General features: G+C 38.5%; 1 protein-coding gene across 5 annotated transcripts in view; it reads right to left on the minus strand.

The window, feature by feature from the left end:
• The window catches only part of DOCK4 (dedicator of cytokinesis 4), a 263,237-nt gene that overhangs the window by 52,828 nt on the left and 186,028 nt on the right, over positions 1–24,381 (minus strand). For all 5 annotated transcript variants that reach the window (XM_075427729.1, XM_075427733.1, XM_075427730.1 and 2 more), the window contains 4 exons: positions 22,172–22,306; positions 15,881–15,979; positions 8,556–8,650; positions 500–575 (listed from right to left, as the gene is read on the minus strand). In XM_075427729.1, the coding sequence (XP_075283844.1) occupies positions 500–575; positions 8,556–8,650; positions 15,881–15,979; positions 22,172–22,306 (405 nt within the window). The remainder of the gene's footprint in view (positions 1–499; positions 576–8,555; positions 8,651–15,880; positions 15,980–22,171; positions 22,307–24,381) is intronic.

The raw sequence follows: 24,381 nt of genomic DNA on the forward strand, positions 1-24,381 counted from the left end.
TACCTCACTATATGAGGTACTCACTAACATCTTTAACTACATTCACCATGCAGTGTTATAATTTTCTAATCTTATTATGCAGCATGGTAACTGGTCTTGAGATAAATTACAGAAATGCAAACCCATATTTTTGATAAATTTGCATCGATTCAAAAGTGGAATAATTTTCCTTTCTGTGATAACTCCAAGATAACAAATAAAAAAAATAGTTTCTGTAATCCAAAAAATTGTTATGCAAGAATCCCGAATATGTAGTCTAACACAGAGGTTGAAATAACAACATGAAAATAATAAGAAATTTAAAAACCCCACAGCATTCCTGATATTTAAGACAGTCCTGTATTTAGGAGAAAACTTAATTTCTGAGCACTTGAAATTGCTGATTTAGTGTATGTTCTAGCTGTTTAGATGCTGGAGCTAAGTTTAATTACAACTGACCAAGGCACAGGATGATGTAGCAGCTATTGCATCTATCTTATGTTAGACATAGTTACTCTACCTTGTAATCAAAGTTTTCATTTAAGAAGTTTTTACGAAGGGCATCCGAAAGGTACAAGACCGTAGTAATGATCACACTGGGAAAAAAAGAATGAAAAAGACAGTAGTTTTCATTAAGTGGAAATTCATATTTAATACTCAGAGCCAGACAATTTTCCAGCCAAGAAACAGATGTAGCATGTACAGTGGCATTATATACTACATTTTAAACCTATACAAATATCTGACTACTAACTGCACCTACTGACAGAAAACATGCACCTTAAGAAAAACAAATAAAAATAGGTGCGATGGAAGAATGCGTGCTGAAAATAGATGTTCTGCACAGAAGAATATAATTGACCAAAAAGACAAACCATAAATGTTGTTCCACGAACAGTGTTGATATCACATTTAATACACACTTTGTCCTACTAGCACTAATATATACAGTTGGGCAATTTGCTTTCGGCTTTCTTGGTACTGAAAATATGTGTGTATAGAATTTAAATATAAGGTATCTAGTTAATACCAATGTACGATATTGACAGCCATATGGACAAAGTGTCTTTAGTGACAACAGATAAATGCATAACTACACGAGCTCAGAGAGAAAGATCTGCATGTAAATATCACAATTCCGTATGTTGCAAACCATCATACACTGCCCTACTGAATTACATTAATCCATCTTAGATAAATATACATGACCAAATTCCTTTCATAGTGGTTGTCACCAGGGGTCAACGACAGCCTTGTTCTTTGCAGCAACCAAGTTTGGTCATCTACAGAAACAGAACATCCTTAAAGATTATTTAAATATAATTTATTTCAATGATTCAAACCCTTAAGATAACCTCTGCAGCACCTGTGTCTATCAACATATTTGGTCAAACCAAAAATCCATATAAACCATTAAATTCCTTTTGGAAGTAGTCAGCAGTGGATGCTTACGGAGGAGGAAAAAAGATAAACATAGAATGTTCTTTTCGCTGTTACACTCCTGTATTTTACAACAATCAACTGTTTAAAGACCTTCTGAGAAAAGGTTATGCCTACACATTTCATTTAATTACTATCTATCTATTAACACACATAGTACTTCTTTGAGCATGGTTCTTGACCTATATGCTGTTACAATGTAAAAAATTTTTTCCCTTGCCATGCTTTGGACTTAATTTTTCACTATTTTTGCAATGCATTCAATACAAAATATATTTTATTAAATATCATAACAGCAATATATATATTTTAAGGGTATAATATTTTTTATCTTCACAACGCTGAAGAACTGTACATTAACAAACCCACCTAGGAGATAAATTATATTTTTTGTCACTTTTGACAGATTTCAATTTTATAAATACAAAATGTCTATGTATCATTTAGCTTATTACTCGTTCAAATGTTTGCTTCCATTTCTCTACTTTTAAAATGGCTGTCCCTACCAAACTTTACTTTCTGATTTGATGTGTCTGAACACCTGTAACAGCCAAGTCTAAGACTGTTTTTAGAATACTGCTTGAGTCTCAAGTTTCATTCGAACCTAGTTCCATTGCTCGAATGTCATTTTCATACATACTATTTTCTCAACAATTATACTGTAGCTTTTCTGTCCAAGTAGTGTTCCATGTTTAGCACTCATCTGTACAGTTTACCCCACGTTTCCACCAACAGGGAGTTACAGTGTGTGTACAGCACTCCCTGTTGCAGCAAGGAAGATAAAGTGAGACATTAACAAACTAATATAAGCAAAGCAAAGAAGCAAGGCATGGATAAGAGAAGAGTCCTGTCATTCTTGTTATTGTGTATGATCTAATTTACAGCCCATATGTTTCACAAAATGGGAATAGTTTGCATATTTCACGAAGCTCTTCCGACAGAAAAGGTCAGTTCATCAGAACTATTGCTATGTAAAATTTCGACCTAAGTCCAAAACAATGAATCCCTGAAATATTGTATGGAAGAGAAAATTCCGCAACATCTCAAGAGTTGCAATCATATTGCCAAGTTTACATCACATGGTTCTATTTACGTCTGAGACAATTCCTTTCTTGCCACATTCCTTCCATGGCAGGCGAAACTGAAGAAAAAGATCTGCTAAAAGTCTTACAAGAAGGTCATTAGAGTAGAAATCTTAAATGCAGTTTTTAGAATATTTTTCCCAGAATTTTGCCGAGATAACAGAGTAACTGCAATGCAGGTATTTCTTGCAAGAGGCAATGTAACTCACATTTGATTTATTGTGGTAAGCCAAAGATATGATACGGATTAGCTGATAAACTGTAGGTCTGCAGAGTGAGAGTGTATATGTTGTAGACAAAAAAAATCAAAACATCAGACTGAACACAGAAAGATTAAGCCATTGGTTTTGAGCCACAATCTGTTATTCTGAATCCACAACAATCTAAAATCAGGTAAGACAGAAAGTATTGCTGAGGTTGGGGGTTCTCTTTCCACTTTTCTACGAATAATGTAGGTTCCATTAAAAAAAAAAAAGCAAAAATGCACAAAGCAGAGACAGAAGCCAGAGGACAGATGGACAGCTGCCTGATCCAACACAATACTCACATTCCAAGTTGCTTCCTAGCCAATGATTTCAACACAACAACAACATTTATTTTAAATCCATTTGAGTATCAAACTAGAAAACATTGAGTTTGTGACAAGACTTGCTTTTCTTCCTCTTACCACCTGCCACAAATTTGTTCGCAATCGCTGCCTTGTTTACAGGGGAAAAACCTCTGCTTTTAGCTACTAAATTACTCTGGGCTCATACACAGAATGCTAACCCAAGGTCTGGTCAGGCCATTTTTGACAGAGTGGCTTTTCTATCAGATCTTTACAGCAAACCTTTCTGCAATACCCTGTTTGAAAAATCCACAGCAGGCCCCAGAAGTTCAACAACTGATCTGCTGCCTGGACCATGCTCTGGCAACCTGGCTTTTGCCCAGGTAGCCAGCGGTAGAAAATGAAAGCTTTCTTTTTCTATTCTGACATGGGACAAATATATAACATTAGCTTCTTATTTCATCCTTTGCTATTTGAGAGTAAAATCTTCCTGAGCACAGAGGTGTTTGAATAGAAAAAAAGTTTCTTTCGCATTTCATAAACAAATTAAATGAACCTGGAGTCACATATGTGTGCGTATATCTATTGTTATATGTACATAAACTTCTTCATACATGCATACCTATGTGTATATACATGCTTTTTGTGACAGACTGCATGTCAAGTTCAGTTGTGAGCAACCATATGTATTACATAAAAGCAAGAATGTTGTTAGCAACACCATGTATTACATAAAAGCAAGAATTTTTGTTCATTGTAGGAGTCTCAGACTCCCACACCATGGGAGCTAACAGGATTCTTAAAAGCAGCCATAATGATGAAACTAACGCTAACCTGATATCATCCTTTACTGTGTATTCTGTTTGAGGGTTTTTTTTTTAAATAATGTCTTCCAGTCATTACTGAACTAGATAATCAAAAGGATTCTCTGTTTAAAGTCACTACGCCCAATTGTCAGTAGATAGATTTGGAATTTTAGTATAAGCAAAAAACTATAGTAAATTTTAATCTACAGATAATTATTTTACTGTGAATAGTAATATTCACACATCCACTTTGTATGCTCATAAAATTAAAATTGAGAATTGGATGATCCAGCATCTCTACCATTCAAGAAAACGCTGCAAGGACATACATTAGTTAACCACACAGAGATCTTTAAAATGAAAGATTCTTGCATACTGAGAGCAATGGAAAAATTAGTTCATTGCTCAGCAATACATAAGCATAGTATGCTATAAATATCAAACCTTTGCTCAGCAAGTAATAGAAACTCATTTTGCTCTCTGACAGCCTCCTCAATTGTTAATGAAACATGACATACCTGGAATTCAGCTGAGTCTGTTAAACACTCTCAAAAGATGCCAGACAATTAAAGCATTAGATTATTTTCCTAACCTTAGGGTAGTTTAAGCAAGTGACCATTACACTGTGGTTTCCGGTTGAAAGACATTATGAAGGTGTTATCCAGAAGCTTCAATTTTAGTCTGGCATATTTCATTATAGAATTTTAAATTCTTCTCTGGCGCTAGGCAACTGATTGAGACATCTTCCTCTATTATGTGGTGTTAATTTGTATGAACAAATAGAATCATAGAATAGCTTGGCTTGGAAGCGACCTTTAAAAGCCATCTAGTCCAACCCCCTGCAATAAGCAAGGACATCTTCAACTAGACTAGGTTGCTCAGAGCCCCATCCAACCTGAGTTTGAATGTTTCCAGGGATGGGGAATCTAGTCTCTCTGGGCAACCTGTGCCAGTGTTTCACCACTCTCCCTGTAAAAAACTTCTGCCTTATATCCAGTCTAAATCTACCCTCTTTTAGTTCAAAATCATCACCCCTTGTCCAATCACTCCATGCCCTTGTAAAAAGTCTCTCTCCAGCTTTCTTATAAGCCCCTTCAGGCACTGAAAGGCTGCTGTAAGGTCTTCCTGGAGCCTTCTCTTCTCCAGGTTGAACAGCCCCAACTCTGTCAGCCTTTCCTCTTAGGAGAGGTGTTCCAGCCCTCTGATCATTTTTGTGGCCCTCCTCTGGACCCGCTCCAACAGGTCCATGTCTTTCCTGCGCTCAGGGCTCCAGAGCAGAGACAGGACTCCAGATGGCTCAAATTAAGCTTTTCTTAGAGGGCCAGCAAGCTAGCTTACTACCTAGTTGATGCAGAAAGTCAGTCTATCATTATAATGAAAGAAATTAAAACTGTATTTTCCGTAGTATATATAAAAACATAATTTGTCACTCAGTAGTAACACCCATGTTAGAAATATTAGACAATAAGTAATTATTTTGCTTTGCTGAATGTATGCTGATTAGCACACTACAAATATTACATGGTTGCGCAGTTTTAAACAGAGATGGTTTCTGTCTCATTGCTCGACTGCTAGAAACTTATAAATGTTCAGGATTTTTTGTATGTTCTCCTCCTTCCATCACAGAACACAATTCAAAAAAGATCTTTTTCTCTGCTTTAGTGCGAAGTCTGCTGTTTTAAATATTACTTTATTTCTCAAATTTTGGAAGTCACTTGGTACTTTTATAATGCTAGCCATTAGTAATTTTTCATAATGGGCATCTGGATACTCAGAATTGTAGATTATACATGCATCATCACGAAGTATCTTAATTTCTGGATAGTTACAGTCTATCTTCTTGAGTTCACAGTATCTTCTTTTTTTTTTATCCCAGACAGCATCCAAGTATCAGATGCAACAAAAAAGAAAAAAACTAGAAGCCAGGGGGCAGCAATATTTTTATATATAAATATGATATATTGAGAGACTTATGTCATTTTGAGATCTAAAAATCTTTCACGTAATTGAAGTTCTGCATATATAAATAACCAAAAAAATGAAAACTTTCCCCCCCCTCAGGAAAAGCTTACTACCTGATTATATCCTTGCAAGGACTCATTATTTCTCCCTAGGCTCAGACAGGCTAAATCTCTCTTCCTGTAAATATTAGACAGTTTGAATTTTTATATCGCTCTGGTGACAGTGAAGGGAAAATACAGTGCTGCTGGTGATGTGACTGCAGTGATGGGTGAAGCTCCCAAGACACACACTGCCTTCAGATTAACCGCTGTTTCTCGGGCTGAAGCCCAGAGAGCTGAGAAGGTGGCCATCTGACACAGGAAACATGACAGTCCTTTTATTCCTGGGAAGCAGGAGTTTAGAAAAGATCCAGTCTGTTAGTGGATTACTTGATTATGATCTTCAAAAGATGGGCTAGAACTGCTAGTTTTTCCTTTTAGAAATGAACACAGCAAAGAGTTCACGAAGTTTTGCCTTCTATCCTGAAGAGTCTCAGACCACTGGAAGCACTCAGGCTTGTCAAGTGAAGCTCAGGAAGAACGTGCTCACAGCTGCTTCTGTCTGTGGTGCAGGCAGTGCCCTAATTTCTCACCCTGCCTCTAGACTCTTCTCTTTGCCCCTCAAGATTTTGGGTTGGGAGAATTCTAGCAAAGCTACTACTCTGTGGCTCGGGGAAGCTGAAGGAAGGCAGTCACTGCAATGGCAGTGGGGGTCACAAGTGAAAGGAAGGAGCTCCTGTTCAGAAACATCTCCGAAAAACTAGTGCTCTGCAGCTGAGGAGAGAACAGAAGTGGATTTTCCTTTCTGCTGCCTCAGAAAGGAACAGAAGCAAAGACACAGATACATAACATAGGAACGATCAGTCTTCAGTTCACACCACACTTTTAAGCACCCCTGGTAAACCCCCTGTCTCACAGCAAACCAGCATTTCCTCCACAAAGGAACGAATGCCTAGCAAAGCAATTATTGAATGCTGAATTGGTAAAGATGTGTTTACACCCCATTTGCTGGCAGTAATGCTTACGCAATTGTGCGTTACCAGCTTCAGTCAGCCGATCTGATTGGCTTCTCATGGCCAATTCCCACCAGCAGTTATCGTCAAGTTCTGCCTATCTTCTTCGCTTGAGAGAATTGGACATAGAGTCACCTCCTAGATGGTCAGAAACAACGCGACATGGATTCGTAAAAGGAGATGTGTAATGCTGGCTGAAACACTGGTACAAGTAAATATTCCTTTTGCAGAACTTGGTAACATCATCTTTAGCATATCTGAACACCACCAGCCCGAGAAATACGTGCCAAGGTCGTTCCTAAATCTTAGTTTTGTACATGTCAGCTGTTGCAAAGCTATCTGCCAAGCCAGCTGTTTCTGGAATATATAACAATTTCTTAGATTATATATTTAGTCTAAAAGTTCCTATGTTTTCTCCCTCTTTCCTGTATTTCTCAATTTATTCCTTAAGCATGATTACCAGATGCAGGCTGGTATCAGCCATATCTTCTTTTAACACCATACACAGAAACGAATGATCATGCCCATCCTTTGATTATTAACATTTTTTTTTTTGCTGGAATTCAAACTTGGCAGGATTAGCAACACTAAGTGAGGCAATAAAAATGAGCAAAAAAAATGATATTTTTTTCCAATCCTGACTAAGTTTGAACAAATACTACAATGCTCGCATACCCACACACACACTTAAAAATATATATATCATAGAATCATTGAATGGTTTGGGCTGGAAGGGACCTTAAACATCATCTACTTTCAACCTATCTGCCATGAGCAAGGACACTGTTTTGCCAAATTTAGTTGTAGCAATAATACTGTTACCAGTAGTCTGTACAGCACCATGAATTTAAATTCTCCTTGGAGCCAGCAGGCACAACACAGACTAAAAACCAATTTCCAGCAGGCATTGCAATACATACTGTGAAAGTTTAAGTCAATCCTAATTTCTAGATTCCAAAGTCTGCCCAACACAACCTCCTCCTCTGCTGACATTGGTGTCTGTGTAACTATGTTGACTGTTCAGCTGGTTTATCTGCTCTAAAGCTAAGCCTACAAAAAAGGATAGCTGGTGATACAGGTGAAATAAAGTTCAATAGTTTCACACCTGTTGTAATGACTTCTCTGAAATGTTGGGAACCTGCTTCTCTAAAAATAAGCCATGTTACATCTCAAAGTATCGCTAGGCAATGCTACGTTACTGGTGCCTGTGCTGTACCTCATTTCCTGATTTGCCATTTTTAATCTGTGATTTTTCTGACAAGCACTAAATTAATAAACATGCTTAAACATCAGTAATGATATTACAGCAGATAAATTCTTCTTGAGAGCAAACAAATCTTAACCAACTCAGCATTTCAACAAACATATTTGAAACCTAACTCTGTTGAGATGTCATTTACTACTTGGAAAACAAAGCTGTTGATGCTTAGCATCCTCCTTCCGTAAAAGCTGAGCTTCCAGTTATATGTGCTTACTGAAATTCAGAAGAGAAAGAGGTACAGATCATGTTGTGAATTTGTCGTGTAAAAAGTCCACAGATATTAAATCTTAAATTCAAAAATTTATAATGCAGCCAGCATTATAAAAAACATGTTGCATTTTTATTACATACATCATATAGCTTCATTTATTTATACCATGATCTTCGCATACCACCCTTATTTTATATTAACACAAAAATGCCTTACTTGTTTGCAACCAAACGCATCACTGTCCAGTCTTTCGGAAACATCTCTGGTCGTATTAGTATCCGAAATACAGTGAAAATCTGCAGCAGGAAATCCTTTGGAAGAAAAAGAAGCAGTCATATATCTTTGCTGCTTTAAAGAGAGTCGTGAACTTTAAAAGTCTTTTAATCAGAGACAAAAAAATGATTATAGAAATAGCAGAATCACATTTATTTTCAACATAGATACATCTCTGAATATTGTTTCATTTTTTGATTCCCCAAGAAAGCTTCAAATAGTGATTCAATTGATTTTTCTTAAAAGAAGAAAAATAATTTAATGTGCCATTTGATTGACAGCAATGCATAAGAGAAATGTCAAAGATGCAGTTGGTTTCCACCCATACACTTCCACAAATGCGATCCTGAGAACAATTTGCAAATCAAAATAGCACTTTACAAACACTACAGAGTTCTGAATATCTCCTTAATCATGCCAGGTTTTCATCCCTTTCAAGATTTATTCTAAAAGTGGTATTATTTGGTGGGAAAGAGAGAGAGTGTAACAACAATTTCATCACTGGGTTTGCAAAGACCAGTGAATTCAATAGCAATGCCCAGGCCCATGAACTGTTCTTGCAGATAGCTGTCTGCATGCAGGTCACTTAACCATTCTGCCTCATTTGCTGAATCTATAAAAACAGTGAACAAATGTGAGCTACTCTGTAGAAAGCACTGCTTAAGAGCTTTTAGCATTATCGTCCCCTATATCATTTAACTCACTAATAAAAAACTAAATTTAACTATTCCTCTCAGCACACAGTTTTGCAGATCTTCTTTTCACAAACAAAACTACCAAGCAGGGTAATATTTCCAGTGGGCCATCTTGATCATGTATAGTATTGCCAGTATTTTTTTAGTAAGCAAAACAGAGCTTTTGACATCATGAAGTGCATGAGACAAGTGATACAACATGCCTAACAGGATCAGTGCGGTACCTGACCTTGAAATGTTTTGTATTGATTCTGCCCACACCACTTGTAGAGAGTTCGCCCGAAACACAGATGAGATGAAGATACAACCAAAGGATACCAAATAATTTTGAACACCAAAATACATTCGCGAGTGCATTTATGAAAGTGGAGATGGGCATTGCACAACAGATGTCTTTCATTAGAGAATCACTGTAAAGGGGGATGAATGCAGGCGCTGGGAAAGGCAGCTGAGATCCCCGCACCCGCCCACCAGAGAAGATTACATAAAAGAGACAACCTGTTTTCTGAGCAAGATGCCAAAAAAATCTCTGTATTAAAGAGTATAAATGATACTTATTGCAGATAACATGGTGTTTGAATGCAGATGACCAGCTTTACAGATAAACAAGTAGCTGTACAAGCAACACATTTACTCCAGACTGCTCTCCTATAGCTTTGTAACTTCTAGTTAATGCCTGCTCCTTTTTCTCTTTAGGGGTTACCTCCCTTCCCAGTGCTGTAATCCCTGCTGCTCTGTGCCATAATCCCAACAAGACGACAATACCTCGAAAGCTGCTGTATCTCCCCTCACAATAATGTCCCAAATTCTCCCATATCCCATTTTTATCCCATCTGTTGTCCAGACGCAATAATTGTTGCTGCCGTTAGGGAGTTAACTGCCTGGCTGCTGAACTGAAGAGACCAAGTGGCTGCTGTTGGGAAACCAAGCAATGGTTTACGGATCTAAAACCCAAGGGCGGCGTGAGGCGTAACCTTAGTGCCTTTGAGACCCACAGGCCACTGCCAAAGACTGCTGAAATTCATCAGCTTGTTCAAAAGTCATTAAGAATGACAGACAGAGAGGAAGATCATATATGCTTCATTTCTTTAAATAGCTAGAGTAAAAACAGAATAAATCTTTTATTCCAAGCAAACTCTAAAACAAAGCAAATGTAGACACTGGCATTAAATTCTGAATCATTAACACCAGGATAATTATTTCTAATTTTAACAAAAAAAAAAAAAAAAAAAAAAAGAAAATTGTGTCATCAATTTAGTGATAAATTATATTAGATACAAAATGTGGATTTGAAAAGCTCAAGTAAGGCTGAAGATCTCTTTGTTACAGTACATGTTAAAAAGACATAAACAAAATGGAGTATAATTCAAAGCTGAAATGTAACTGAAACAGATAACTCATAAAAAACTCTAGAAAAACTAATCGGTTGTAAGATTTTCATGACGTGACTATTAAGCTTCTATTAACAGAAATAATCTGCAGCTAACTTTTATTTTTCATGATTCAGTTTTTGTATATTTGGTAATACATTTCCCTAGCAAGCCATTATAAGCACGAAAATAACCAAAAGGAAAAATGCCAGTTAATTAGTCACAGAATCACAGAATCACAGAATAGTAGGGGTTGGAAGGGACCTCTGTGGGTCATCCAGTCCAACCCCCCTGCCGAAGCAGGGTCACCTACAGCAGGCTGCACAGGACCTTGTCCAGGCGGGTCTTGAATATCTCCAGAGAAGGAGACTCCACAACCTCCCTGGGCAGCCTGTTCCAGTGCTCCGTCACCCTCAGAGGGAAGAAGTTCTTCCTCATGTTCAGACGGAACTTCCTGTGCCTCAGTTTGTGCCCATTGCCCCTTGTCCTGTCACTGGGCACCACTGAAAAGAGCTTGGCCCCATCCTCCTGACACCCACCCTACTTTGCTATAGATGTGCTGGTATCCTTCACGTGTCAGCACTGCTTACCAGTATTTAATGCCGGTGTTCACTCCCAGGGGACCCACCTCCATGTGGCAATTTCATAAAATGTTTTGATCAGCATTACAATGCCTGGCATTTTCAATAATGCAATTGCTGGGTTTTTGTTTCATGGTCCAAACGTCACAAGCCATTACTATGAAGTACCATTCGTGGAAGACCAATTTTGTAACTATATTTTGAACTGTTTCCTGTGCACTAAACTGTTGCTCTTCCATAGTGTATCTGCTCTGCTGAACACACTATAATGATTTAGTAACAGATTTTAACATTTAAAAAACATTTTTGCCTGCAGTATAAATGAACTAACATTTGGTTGGTAGTACAGATATAATTAATGTCTCATATGCCTTCTATCTTAAAAGACAGCAAGGGAGCAATTTTGTCCTTTTACGTACTCTAAACACCACCTCTTAACATTCCTACCTAGCGTACATAAGCTCTAGTACTATCTTACATCACTTAAATACTATCACAGTATCACAGTTCAGTTTCCTCTAGCACCAATATTTGCTTGGTGAAATTATCAAACTGTGATGAAGTGAGAAGCATGGCCTTCTGCAAGACTGAAGATCATCTATTCTTTTAATCAAAAACTGCCTTGGAACTTCTTTCACATTTGTCTGTATGCATGTAAAATCCTCTGTAAAGCAGGTCAGACTCTTCATTGGATCTCTCAGGATGCATCTATATTAGCATTTTGTTTGGGTCACCAGTCCACTTCGAAGCTGAATGCTTGATCATCCACTGCCTTGGTATACCACTGCAGAGTTATCAAGCTGCTTGGTATCGAGTCTTTGTAGAGCATCCTAGAGCTTTTTTGAAGAGTGCCAAGGTGCAAATAAGAAAGAGGATGATCTGATAGTGAGGTGTCTCTGCCCGGACAACTCATCCATCCTGTGTCCAACTCCTTTCCCAGATCTTCTTTCCTTCCCTGCTTCCTCAATCTACACCAGAAGCCACCCAAATATTTGTTTCAGAGCTATGTCTCTGCCCCAGCACACATCCCTTTAGAAGTGTCATACATGAGCAGATGACCCTGCAAAGCAGGGTAAGGATGGTGGCTAGAACCGAGTTTCTCCACCAGAGAAATTCCCCATGCCTATGGACCTCACACAGCCTGTGTCTGAGGGGTCATTAGAGAAGATGACAGTGGAATAAATCACACTTGGTGGTAGGGTTTGGCACCCACCTTACCCTGCTCAGGTTCCTTTAGCTGGAAGAGAGGGATCAGAGAGCTAGTAAGGTTTACACCATCCCCATAAAATATTCTCCTTTCTTCCACCAGATCTCTCCTGTGCATCTATTCTGCCACATTACGTAGGGTACACTGCCAATGGATAAAGACTAGGCCTTCTGGCAGATGCTTATCTGGTTGTTTTGTCTTCTTTTAATCTATTAAAAAAACTACACGCATCAACCAAAACCACCGTGCTGTGGTCAAAGCTGCACTGTGCTAACATATACTGTTTTTCCTCATTCACTTCCCCACTTCTCCTATTTATAACTTCCACTGTTACCTGTTGTCATGAATTACATCTGAGCTTTTTTGCAGCAGCAAATATCCGCCCACAAGGGCACCTCTGTTCTATAAATTACCATAAAATGTATTTACTTGAAGAAGATGGTATTTTGTGGTAAGCAAAAGCAACATATCTTTACAATAATATTCAAAGATAACAGGAAGCTTTTAAAATTACTGCCTCATTAAATTCAATGTTTCAAAAAGTGAGTGAAGTATAGTCTCTGGTGCTACCACTCAGCCATGAATCCCCTGTCATTTCTTTCTTACTTCATTTGCATATTTTCAAATATAAAATGCTTTTTCTATTTTCTGCTTTGCGTGGTAAAAAATCTGACACTCAAAGAACTGACTAATATAAAAATAGTCACCATGTCAATTACTTAAACTAAATAAATTTACAAAACAGAGGACATATTTCCATAAACAACCACTTGTTTAAAGCATAACTCAGATACATGTCATACAAAAATGTGCAGATGTCATTCCTTCAAAGTGTCCATTTTGTTATACTGTGATTAACAAGCTGGAAACAGCCTTTAATAATTTTGGTATAGACTGTTGGGGGAAAAAAAAAAAAAGAGTAAGACATAACTGCAAGTATATTTCGATAGAATGAATTGACAACTTTAATTCCCTTTTTACAAGTAGTTGCATGAGTGAATTTTTGTTTGGAGACGTGGTTTGGTAGGGGTACTTTTTTAATAGTATCACAAATGCTGTGCAAACATGAATTCATGCAAGCACTTGACATAGTTGCCTTGCAAATTAGTCCAGCAGAAAGAAGAAATAACTTGTGATATCAGCACCTAGTCATTCAGTATAGATGGTTAATTATAAACAGAGTTAGGCAAAGCAAAAAAAGCACAGCAGACAGCAATTCAAAAGGCCTGTGTCACACTCAGGTAAGTCCCTTGGAAACCCCGTATCTGATTTGTAACTTGTAATGTGGCTTAGGGAAGACCCAATCTACTTTGACATCACTGACCACGGGTCAAAAAGAGGATTAAAGAATACAGCAAGCTGACGGTAGTTACATCTGAAGCTTAAATCCCAAAGTATGTACTGGCCACAAGATTAACAATGGCTACTAGTTCAACTTCTCAAAATGTGTCTCAAAAAAAAAAAAGTCTTATCACAAGCATTTATACCTTCTGAATCTTCATTTACTCATATCGATGTCATTTCCGAAGAAGCATATCCTAAAGCAGTATAAAATACCAAGGAAGTTCCACACTTGGCAAACAGAGCAGAAAAATACGGTGGTAAGTCGCAGGATGGTTTAGATAGGCTAAGTCACACACAGTCACCTCATGATTAATAGCAGTGTCAGCTTCACACACTAGGTCTCATCTTCCCCTCTTGCTCTCAGTTATACACATTTCAGTCATATTTGATATTTCCAAGTGAGGAAAAAACACAATATCTTACATCATTTAAGATTCAAAAGAAAAGGAATGCTGCATTAATTATCGTCAACCTACTGCCACTGAATCACTGGTGGAACCGATGCTGATTTGATGAGATCTGAATGGAAATAATAAACTCTGGACTTGAGTTCTTAAGACCTCTATTTTGATAGCTGATGGCGCTGGCTACAGTTGCTTTCCATATGTCTCTGTATAATAGTAGGGTGTGTGCGTGGGGGGAATATAAATGTGTCAAATCAAACACCATTCAAGCATTAATTCTGGAGATTTATCATATTCTGGAAGCAAGAAAGTCTGAATAAACTCAACACCATATTTCATAGATACACTGAAAAGAAATCAAGCTTGAAACACCTAGAAAACGTAAAAATTTAAACCTAGGAATATAGACCTGCTCAAAACTCAAACAAAATGGAAAATATTTTCAGTAAAAAATGCCTAAGTTCTGCAACGTATACTAGTAATTGTCTAAGGATTACAACTATGCTGTCCTAGGTGAAGACAGATGCTCTAACACTAGTATAAAAATAGTCCACCCTGTATGACTCTTAGGTAGTACCATTGATCCACGACAGAGATAACTTCTAAGCATCATTTTCTATCTTGCAAGCTGAATATGACCATCTCACTACAAAGAAAAGGCACTCACGAATGGTACGCTCTCTTCACAACATCACTAAACAGCTCTCAGGAATTAAAGCAAATCTGAAATTGCACCATGACTAGACTCCCCTTTTCAGGGCAGTACTTAAGTGGCAATTTAAGTTTTAAGTACCTAAATGGTAATTTAAGACTAACATCTAAAAATATACTGTCACACTAGGACATGACTACTCTCCTACCTAGGATCACCGGCTGAATAGTGGGCAGAAGTTATTACTCAAGATTTCTTGTGTGGATCAAATTTGGTACTATATTAAATTTTTCAGGGTCTAGCAGAGTGGAAGTCTTAGCATAAATCTTTATGTGGGAAATCTTCATTACTTTTTTAGGTTGTTTTTTTTTTTTAAGTCCATCCCTCTCTCCCACAAAGGAATTAAAAGTGCTGTATCTGCATGAACCCACTCATTCCATCAATGGAATTGGTAGAAGCTCCCCTGAAAGAGCTCTGCAGCTACTCTCTTCCATGATCAAACTGGGCAGACAGACCCTACAAGTCTGACAGGCCTGCCAATGGACTTGCTGCCTAGTTAAGAGAAATGAAGAGTTAGTTGCATATGCAATTCTAAAGCTGTATGTTTGCCATTGCCATATATAATTTAATGAATGAATGAATAAACAAATATAATAAACCAAACAAAAACCCAACTGCCTGACAGGAAAAATCAAGCAGAGCTGTGTAACCTTAGATTGACACCATCGTTAAAACAGGCTTGGAGGCTAAGTTTATCACTTTAAAGCAATTATATACTCCCCTCCATCCCTATTCTATCTGCTGTCATTGTAGAAGCAACAGAATCATAGCCCCACCATAAGAGTGGACCTGAGTACACACGAAAGCCTGTGCAAAAGTTCGCTAATCTGAAAAACAGATCGCATTTAAATACTGAAGTATTTCATCAAAGCACAGGAATATTTTCAAGGGAGATAAAGCTAAAAGAGAAATAAAAAGAGACCTGAACAAGTGGATAGACAATTCTGTTACTTACCCTCAGATCTTCCTTTGTGTTGAAGCTATCAAGAAGCTGTTGATAATGTCTATCTGTCATTTGTCGCAAGAGTGACAACAAACAGGAGACAAATTCCCCCTGTTCAGACAAGGAAAGAAGAGAAATTTTATAGATTATAATGTCTTCTGTACTTCAGCTTAAAGTGTCATGTTCTAAGCACTTAAAAAAATTAAAAAATGCAAGAGAAATTAATCTACTATTAGGCTTAAACACCTTATTTTGTGAAAACACAGAAATTTAGCTATGATCTGCCTTCTCATTTAAAGAATTATTTTTTCCCAAATGCAGTTTATTTGCTTAGCAAAATCTATGTGAAATAGTCGCAGAAGGGCTAAACCAGTAAAAATTTTGATTTGTGATTTGTTTCCCTTGTATCTGTTTTTAAACAGATTATTTAGACTGCTAAAATTACAACCTCTTAGTCAACTCAGTTTTGAAATAAATATAAACAAAAATATTTTGCAGCAATTCGCGGAAGGATGCTATTATTTTCCTTTAGAGAAGAAATGAATGGAGTTAGCTGGGAACTTCTTCAAAACATGTTTTCATGACAGAAAAACACATTTGTCAAAAAGAAAATTCATTTATAGCACATATAGTGCCAATTCCTGGATTCACATTCCACCATGTCCCACACTCCGGAAAAGGGACCCTTCAGGCAGCAGCTGGGCGATAGACTGCACTGCTGTGCAGACTCCTCCGTGCCTCTGCAGATGCACATTGACCAGGCTGTCCTTCAAACAGCACGGGATTCAGAACAACAGTGCAGAGAAGGGCACTGGGTATCTCCAGGGAGCGATCAAACAAACAAGATGTTACGGGAAGGAACAGGTTCTCCCTTCTCTCCCCTTCCTGTCTCCTTGCTCACTTTTGAACTGTGAACAAACACTAAATGGTATCAATCTGGTCCGACTGCAGAATGGATGAGGACAGGGATGTCAAAAACAACAAGAAGGGCTTCTTCAACTACATCAGCAGCAAAAGGAAGGCTAGGGACAACGTGGGGCCGCTGCTGAATGAGGCGGGTGTCCTGGTGACGGAGGATGCGGAGAAGGCAGAGCTACTGAATGCCTTCTTTGCTTCAGTCTTCAGTGCTAAGACTGGCCCTCAGGAATCCCAGGCCCCGGAGGTAAGAAAAGAAGCCTACAAAGAGGACGACTTTCCCTTGGTCGAGGACGACTGTGTGAGGGATCGCTTAAGTGATCTGGATGTCCACAAATCCATGGGCCCCGATGGAATGCACCCACGAGTGCTCAGAGAGCTGGCAGATGTCATTGCTGAGCCACTCTCCATCATCTTTGAGAGGTCGTGGAGGACAGGAGAGGTGCCCGAGGACTGGAGGAAGGCCAATGTCACTCCAATCTTCAAAAAGGGCAAGAAGGAGGACCCAGGGAAATACAGGCCGGTCAGCCTCACCTCCATCCCGGGAAAGGTGATGGAGCAGCTTATCCTGGAGGCCATCATGAAGCAAGTGGAAGAAAAGAAGGTTATCAGGAGTAGTCAGCACGGATTCACCAAGGGGAAATCATGCCTGACCAATCTGATAGCTTTCTACGATGACATGACTGGCTGGGTAGACGAAGGGAGAGCCGTGGATGTTGTCTACCTTGACTTCAGCAAGGCTTTCGACACAGTCTCCCATGATGTCCTCCTAGGGAAGCTGAGGAAGTGTGGGCTGGATGAGTGGTCGGTGAAGTGGATAGAGAACTGGCTGAATGGCAGAACTCAGAGGGTTGTCATCAGCGGCGCTGAGTCTAGTTGGAGGCTGGTAACTAGTGGTGTCCCCCAGGGGTCAGTACTGGGCCCAGTCTTGTTTGACTTCTTCATCAACGACCTGGATGAAGAGTTAGAATGTACCCTCAGCAAGTTTGCTGACGACACCAAACTGGGAGGTGTGGTAGACACACCGGAAGGCTGTGCTGCCGTTCAGCGTGACCTGGATAGGCTGGAAAGCTGGGCAGAGAGGAACCTGATGAGGTTCAACAAGGGCAAGTGCAGGGTCCTGCACCTGGGGAGGAACAACCTCATGCATCAGTACAGGCTTGGGGTGGACCTGCTGGAGAGCAGCTCTGCGGAGAGGGACCTGGGTGTCCTGGTGGATGACAGGTTAACCATGAGCCAGCAGTGTGCCCTGGCTGCCAAGAAAGCCAATGGGATCCTGGGGTGCATCAAGAAGAGTGTGGCCAGCAGGACGAGGGAGGTTCTCCTTCCCCTCTACACTGCCCTAGTGAGGCCTCATCTGGAGTACTGTGTCCAGTTCTGGGCTCCCCAGTTCAAGAAAGATGAAGAGCTACTGGAGAGAGTCCAGCGGAGGGCTACGAGGATGGTGAGGGGACTGGAGCATCTCTCCTACGAGGAGAGGCTGAGGGAGCTGGGCTTGTTCAGCCTGAAGAAGAGAAGGCTGCGAGGGGACCTTATAAATGCCTACAAATATCTGAAGGGCGGGTGTCAGGAGGATGGGGCCAAGCTCTTTTCAGTGGTGCCCAGTGACAGGACAAGGGGCAATGGGCACAAACTGAGGCACAGGAAGTTCCGTCTGAACATGAGGAGGAACTTCTTCCCTCTGAGGGTGACGGAGCACTGGAACAGGCTGCCCAGGGAGGTTGTGGAGTCTCCTTCTCTGGAGATATTCAAGACGCGCCTGGACAAGGTCCTGTGCAGCCTGCTGTAGGTGACCCTGCTTCGGCAGGGGGGTTGGACTAGATGACCCACAGAGGTCCCTTCCAACCCCTACTATTCTGTGATTCTGTGTGAAAGTGTGAAATGTCTGGATTGCATCCCAGTGCTTAAAAACAACGATTCTGAAATCTTACTAGCTTGCTAAAACAAATGAAATACACTTCTGGTCTCTATCTACCAGAAATGGGGAGTGAGACTGGGAGAACAGACAGGTATGATAACAGTACTTTAAAAATGGTGTCTTTCATTAGTCTGTGAACTCAAATATTGGGAAGATTTTTCCCTGTCTTTCATTAAAAATGGAAAATATGACAAATAAGGAGTATGTTTTCACAGGAATGTCTGTTCTCGATTTTACATTGGAGGGGCTAATTCACTTGTGGTTATACCTTGTACACTCGGTAGCGTGTGAGGTGATGGCTTTCACTGGCAACGTGGTGATAAAATAATAATTGTTTTGCCCATAATAAGATTCTACTCTGAAATAATGATCCCAAATTAATTACCTCTCTGTAAAAACATTATTTTTTTACAGTGAACATAGAATTCTGACAACAATATCATAAGGCTACAAAGTCTCTTAACCTTCACGCTATGGACATAACTATCAAGGTTACAGCTGCTATCTTGTAAATATCTGAAAATTTATTTCCAATCCTGTCAGATTCTCTTCAGAAAGCAAAAAGACTTTGGTCTTTTATCATTATTTCTTAATATTTTCAATTTCATTATATCTAGCCTAAATATGATTTTTTTGTGCCATTTAGTATAATGTAAGTTCACCTAAATAGGCATAATTTTTGGAGACTTTTATTCAAGTTATAAAAGCTTAGACCACCCACATTTGGCTAACTAGCCAAAACAAGCAGAGTAAATAAATAAGGGTGTAAGCTTACCTGAATGCCAGCTTGAGTGACAAAAATTTGTATGAACTTTTTGAATACTTCCCTTCTTGCTTAAGCATTTTAAGCAGTCCTTTCTAGTCACCTTCCTTCTATGCTCCCACATTTACTTCGACTTATAGTACTATATTAAAAAATCACAATCTCTTATATAAAGGTGTATTATTATAGATGACAGACAGATTAGTGTTAAAAGGGTAACAGCTTTAGTTAATTGTTAACTGACTTCTAAATCTGAACTTTTAATTCAAACGTAGGCAGCTGGATTTGAAAATAACAATGAACATTCAGCTGCATTTGTTGAACTCAACACAAAAACGTATGTTGTAAGATTTCTGCCAGTGTTAGCCACAGACTAACTTGCAAACCATGCACGAAAGCAAACTCCACACACGTAACGACCTTGATAAAAACCACTTAGGATCCAATTCTAGTATCACAAGTCAAGCCACACAGTATATCCAATTCACTTAGGTAGAATCCTGAAGTGATTTTTTGGGTCTTATTTAAGGAATTATTAAATTATTAAAATATCTGGAGCTAATTAAACTGCAATTCATTTAGGTTCTCAGGGACTGAACTTCCAAGATCTCAAATCAATAAAGGTTCACTTTAACTGGATTGCTTTCTGCTAACCCTTTATATGCAAACATATTCTTCTTAAGGAAATCCAAAGATCTCAATCACTGACATCCTAAAGCAGAAGTTTCACTTCCACCATTGCATTAAATTAAATGTTTGTTAGTGCAACATCTGTGACACTGACACCCTGAAGATATGTCTTCATTGTGCTCAGTTTAAAGCATCACATCCACGTTGCAGGTTACCATCTAACCAGATTCTTTGCTGCAACTGAAACCGTACCAAGGTACCAAAGCTACTTAAGATCAAAGAAACGGTGCAGTCATGACAGCACACAGCCTGATGCTCCCTGATTTTATGCTGCTGCTTTGTGCAGAACAACAGTGATACGTGGGCCTAGAAGATCACATTGAGGTGAGTCTGGGACTACTTCCACAAGTAAGACTATAGCTGATGCAACAGTATGGCAGAATTTCATCCAGTGTGCTGCCATGATACATGTCACAAAGAATATTTTATGATACATGCAGCTTGAAATAATGGTAACATACTGGAGCAGACTCTACTGCTGTACTTACATTGAGTACTTTATCATACTTGCTCTACAAATAGTTCCAAGAATCTGGCTCCGTGTGTGGCCATAAGCCCATACTGCATGATGTTTCTACATAAATGTATACAATTGCCTTATGCTGTGTTGTGAGTCACTTCCACATTAAGTATTCTTTGAGATGCCTGTGGTGACAATGGTATGGCTTTTCTGATGCATAAAAAGAAAATTTTGAAACTTGAAAGCACTTTCAGAGTCCAATTTTTTGACGGTGTGAAAGAATTAGGCTGTCATGGTGTTTTATGAAGACTTAATCTGCAAGCAAGTGGGTATCTCAGAAGAAACCAATACGCTCAGAGCTTTGATACACTAACAGTCTAATACTGCAGCCCTCACTTCAGCTGAGACTTTCTTGCAAGGGTCTGATATGCCACATAGTGTACATCTGTAATTTTGTAATTTGAAAAAAACTGCCTCCAAACTCTTAGATGTATAGTCCTGCTGAATCAGAATGATTAAACCATGGTGTTACCTATTACAGAGCTTGGTCAGCTCCATAAAACACTTCATATAACGTTTGTTCTCTGTGGGATAAAGTAACACAAACAAACAAAAAACCCAACAACACATTTCATCCACAGCTACTAAACGCTTTTTGAAATGTTTCATCTCAGAGGAAATTCTGGTTTGAAAAGCAACTATCTATTCATTAACAAAAATTGTTACAGTGTAAAAATTGGGCAATTAATTAATTAAGTGTATAATGAGAAGGTAAATCACACAGCATAGCATGTTCTCTGCCCAAAATGTTACCCCCTCACCTAATATTGGTGTCACATCCCTTGCTACATGAGAACTCATTTGCCCTTCAAAAGCAAACTGGTAACCTTGCTGAAAACAAAGCAAAATAACACTTCATTTTGTTTCGTCAATTCTCATCATAGGCTTTCCTGTAAATGCCTGTATTTCAGCCTTCTAACTTGCCATCCTCTATGCTCTACTTCACGTGACAGAAATGAAGTTCAAATTGCTTAGCCCGGAGAACAGCAGAAAGCCTTTCAATGCGTAGCTCCAGATTACAATAGAACACAAATTAATACATTTGTATTTGTACAGGTTAGCATCAAAGATTCTGCAGGTATTTTTAGAGCTGTTTCATCAGGCAAAAAAGTACGCATTTTAGGAAGTAAAATGCTATTGATACCCTTTCATTTTCAGGAATTCAAACTTAATGATAAGTTTCAGAAAGCTACTAAAATTGTAAACAAAATAAATGTAATGAAATACTAACTAACCTGAAACAATCTCAAAAGTAATTATATCTTTTGGTTGTGTTTTTTTTTTTTAACACTTACAATTGATAAATAAATTTAATGAAAAAAAATTTACTATTTTCACTGAAAATTAATACAATGCAATAAAAGTTTTCTTTGTTCTCCTCATTTTCTTTTATACAAAAATCTTGACATTCTGAATTACGATATAAAGACAATATTCTCATGAATTTAGTAGCTCAAACAGTGACAAATGTGAGCTATTTCACTATAAGAAACTTACAGTCACATCTTGAAACTGGAGGCGCATAGCAGAACCTGATGGTTGTGGTCGGCTGGTGATTTCTAGTATGGTCCTTAACAGAATATCTAGCAGGCTGTTTACAATCACATCAATTTCTTCCAGGACTGATTTTTCCTTAAGTAAGAAATAAAACATTTAAGATTTTAAAATAGAAAGATGACCATGGGAATAGTTCCTTTGACACGGTTTTAGAAACAAAGTTTTATCATGAATGTTACATTCCGGAAACAAAGACTATTCTCTAATTAAGACACAATTTAATTCTATTGATTTTTTTTTTTAACAGTTCTCAAATAATTACATTGGACTGAAATACAGAGGACAGTTACGGGATGACTTTAATATATAAATATTCAGCAAATTACCATAGCTCTATTTTCAACTAATGTTTAGAAGAAAGCAGTAAACAATATACAAGAACTTTTCAGGAAAGATTTTTATAGGTAACGCCCATATATTTTCTGGGGAAATTGCCAAGAGCAGATTAAATTTCAAAAAGTAGAATTCTGTTTTCACACTTTGAGACTATCACCAGAAACAAGCAGATGGTGCTCAATCTTCAAGACCTGCTTCAGCAGTAACGACCAGCTACATTACTTCCCATCAACTGAGTAGCACAAACAAATTAGTCATTTATGTAAGCCTACAACTGCTTGTACGCAACACCAGTACAAAGGAATCAAAGTGTTCACCATCAAAAGAGACCACGAATACCTTAATTACATGCATGAAAACACTTGAAGAAGTCAATTTGTAGTTACTTCTCCTTTTTAATTCAGATGGAAATATGTTTCACCTGCTTCTACAATGTTTTCTGTCTCCACTGCGGCAGACAACAGCATCTTAATCTGAGTGATTTTATCCACAATTTAAGATGACATTTCTTTGCAGAAAGAAACACTTTATAATCAAATGCACACAACCAAACTAAAACTCAGCTGACAACCAGATCGCTCAACTATGCTGGCATCGAGCTGTAGGAGTGATTTTTTTTTTCCCCTACACACCCAAAGCATGTGATTTGTAACAAAACTTAAAAATCCTGTTTGACTCAAGATGAGTCTAGTGTCACAGCTCCATTCTCTGTCACTTCGTCTAGAGCCAAAGAGCTTTTAACTTTGCTAGTTATGAGGGCAGACAGTATATGTCGTATTTAGGAACTGTATGAACACATGAGGATTCATGTGCAGACTACTATCAGAATGGCCAACAACCTTAATTTTCAAAGCTGCCTGCCTGTAAATTCACTTGTTGCCTCAATCTCTAAATTATCTTGATTAGCACAGAATGAATGAAGTTCTGAACTGATACATAAAAATCATATCACAGTCACCAAGTTCTTAATACTCTCAAAGACTCACAGACTACTAAAAACAGTAGCTGTGTATCCTGAACATTGGAGAGAGTTTTATGTAGACATCCATTTGTTATTGTGTACATCTCTGGCTTGGTGACTCCAGATGAAAGATCTCCTGAAATTAAGACCAGACATGTAAGCCTTTCTCCCAGTCCAAAACCACAGATATGCTTTATCATCTATCACTCTATCTTGTGATGAGGTATTGTACTAATTCAGGACCAGCTGCAATGAAAATGTTCTTACAGGGCCAAAGGTGCAAACCACATCCTTATCAAATCACTGATGGAGCAACTTTAATTGCTGACATTGGTATGAAATGAAGAAACACATAAAACAGTTCTCACGAACACATTATGATGCAACATATGCTGGCCTTGATATGTATGTACTGCACTAGCGACAGGCAGTATTTGTTCTTAATTGTCTTCTATCCTTTTGCCTGTCAGAACTTATCATCATCTTCATATTTGCAATGCACCTATCTAGCTAGCTCTCGTATGCAGCCTTCACAGATGAATTTGCAAACATAAATATCAGAAATTGGCCACAAAGTTTAACTAACAACCAAGTGCAACCCACCCTTGCAATACTCATATCAACGTATTTACCTATATCACTCCTGTGTCCCCTATGACTAAACAGTCCACATCAGAAAACGCCTGCAAAGGAAAGTGGACATGTCTTTCTCGCCAATAAAACACTCAAAGAGAGTCAAAGCTTGGCAGAACACTATGCGCTACAATATTCTTGCATGGGAAGAAAAGGCTCACGAGAAATCTAAATGACATATTTATGCAGAATCATTACACAGAGAACTCTTTAAAATGGT

The sequence above is a fragment of the Opisthocomus hoazin genome, chromosome 8, assembly GCF_030867145.1.
Source record: "Opisthocomus hoazin isolate bOpiHoa1 chromosome 8, bOpiHoa1.hap1, whole genome shotgun sequence".
NCBI classification, from domain to species: Eukaryota; Metazoa; Chordata; class Aves; order Opisthocomiformes; family Opisthocomidae; genus Opisthocomus; species Opisthocomus hoazin.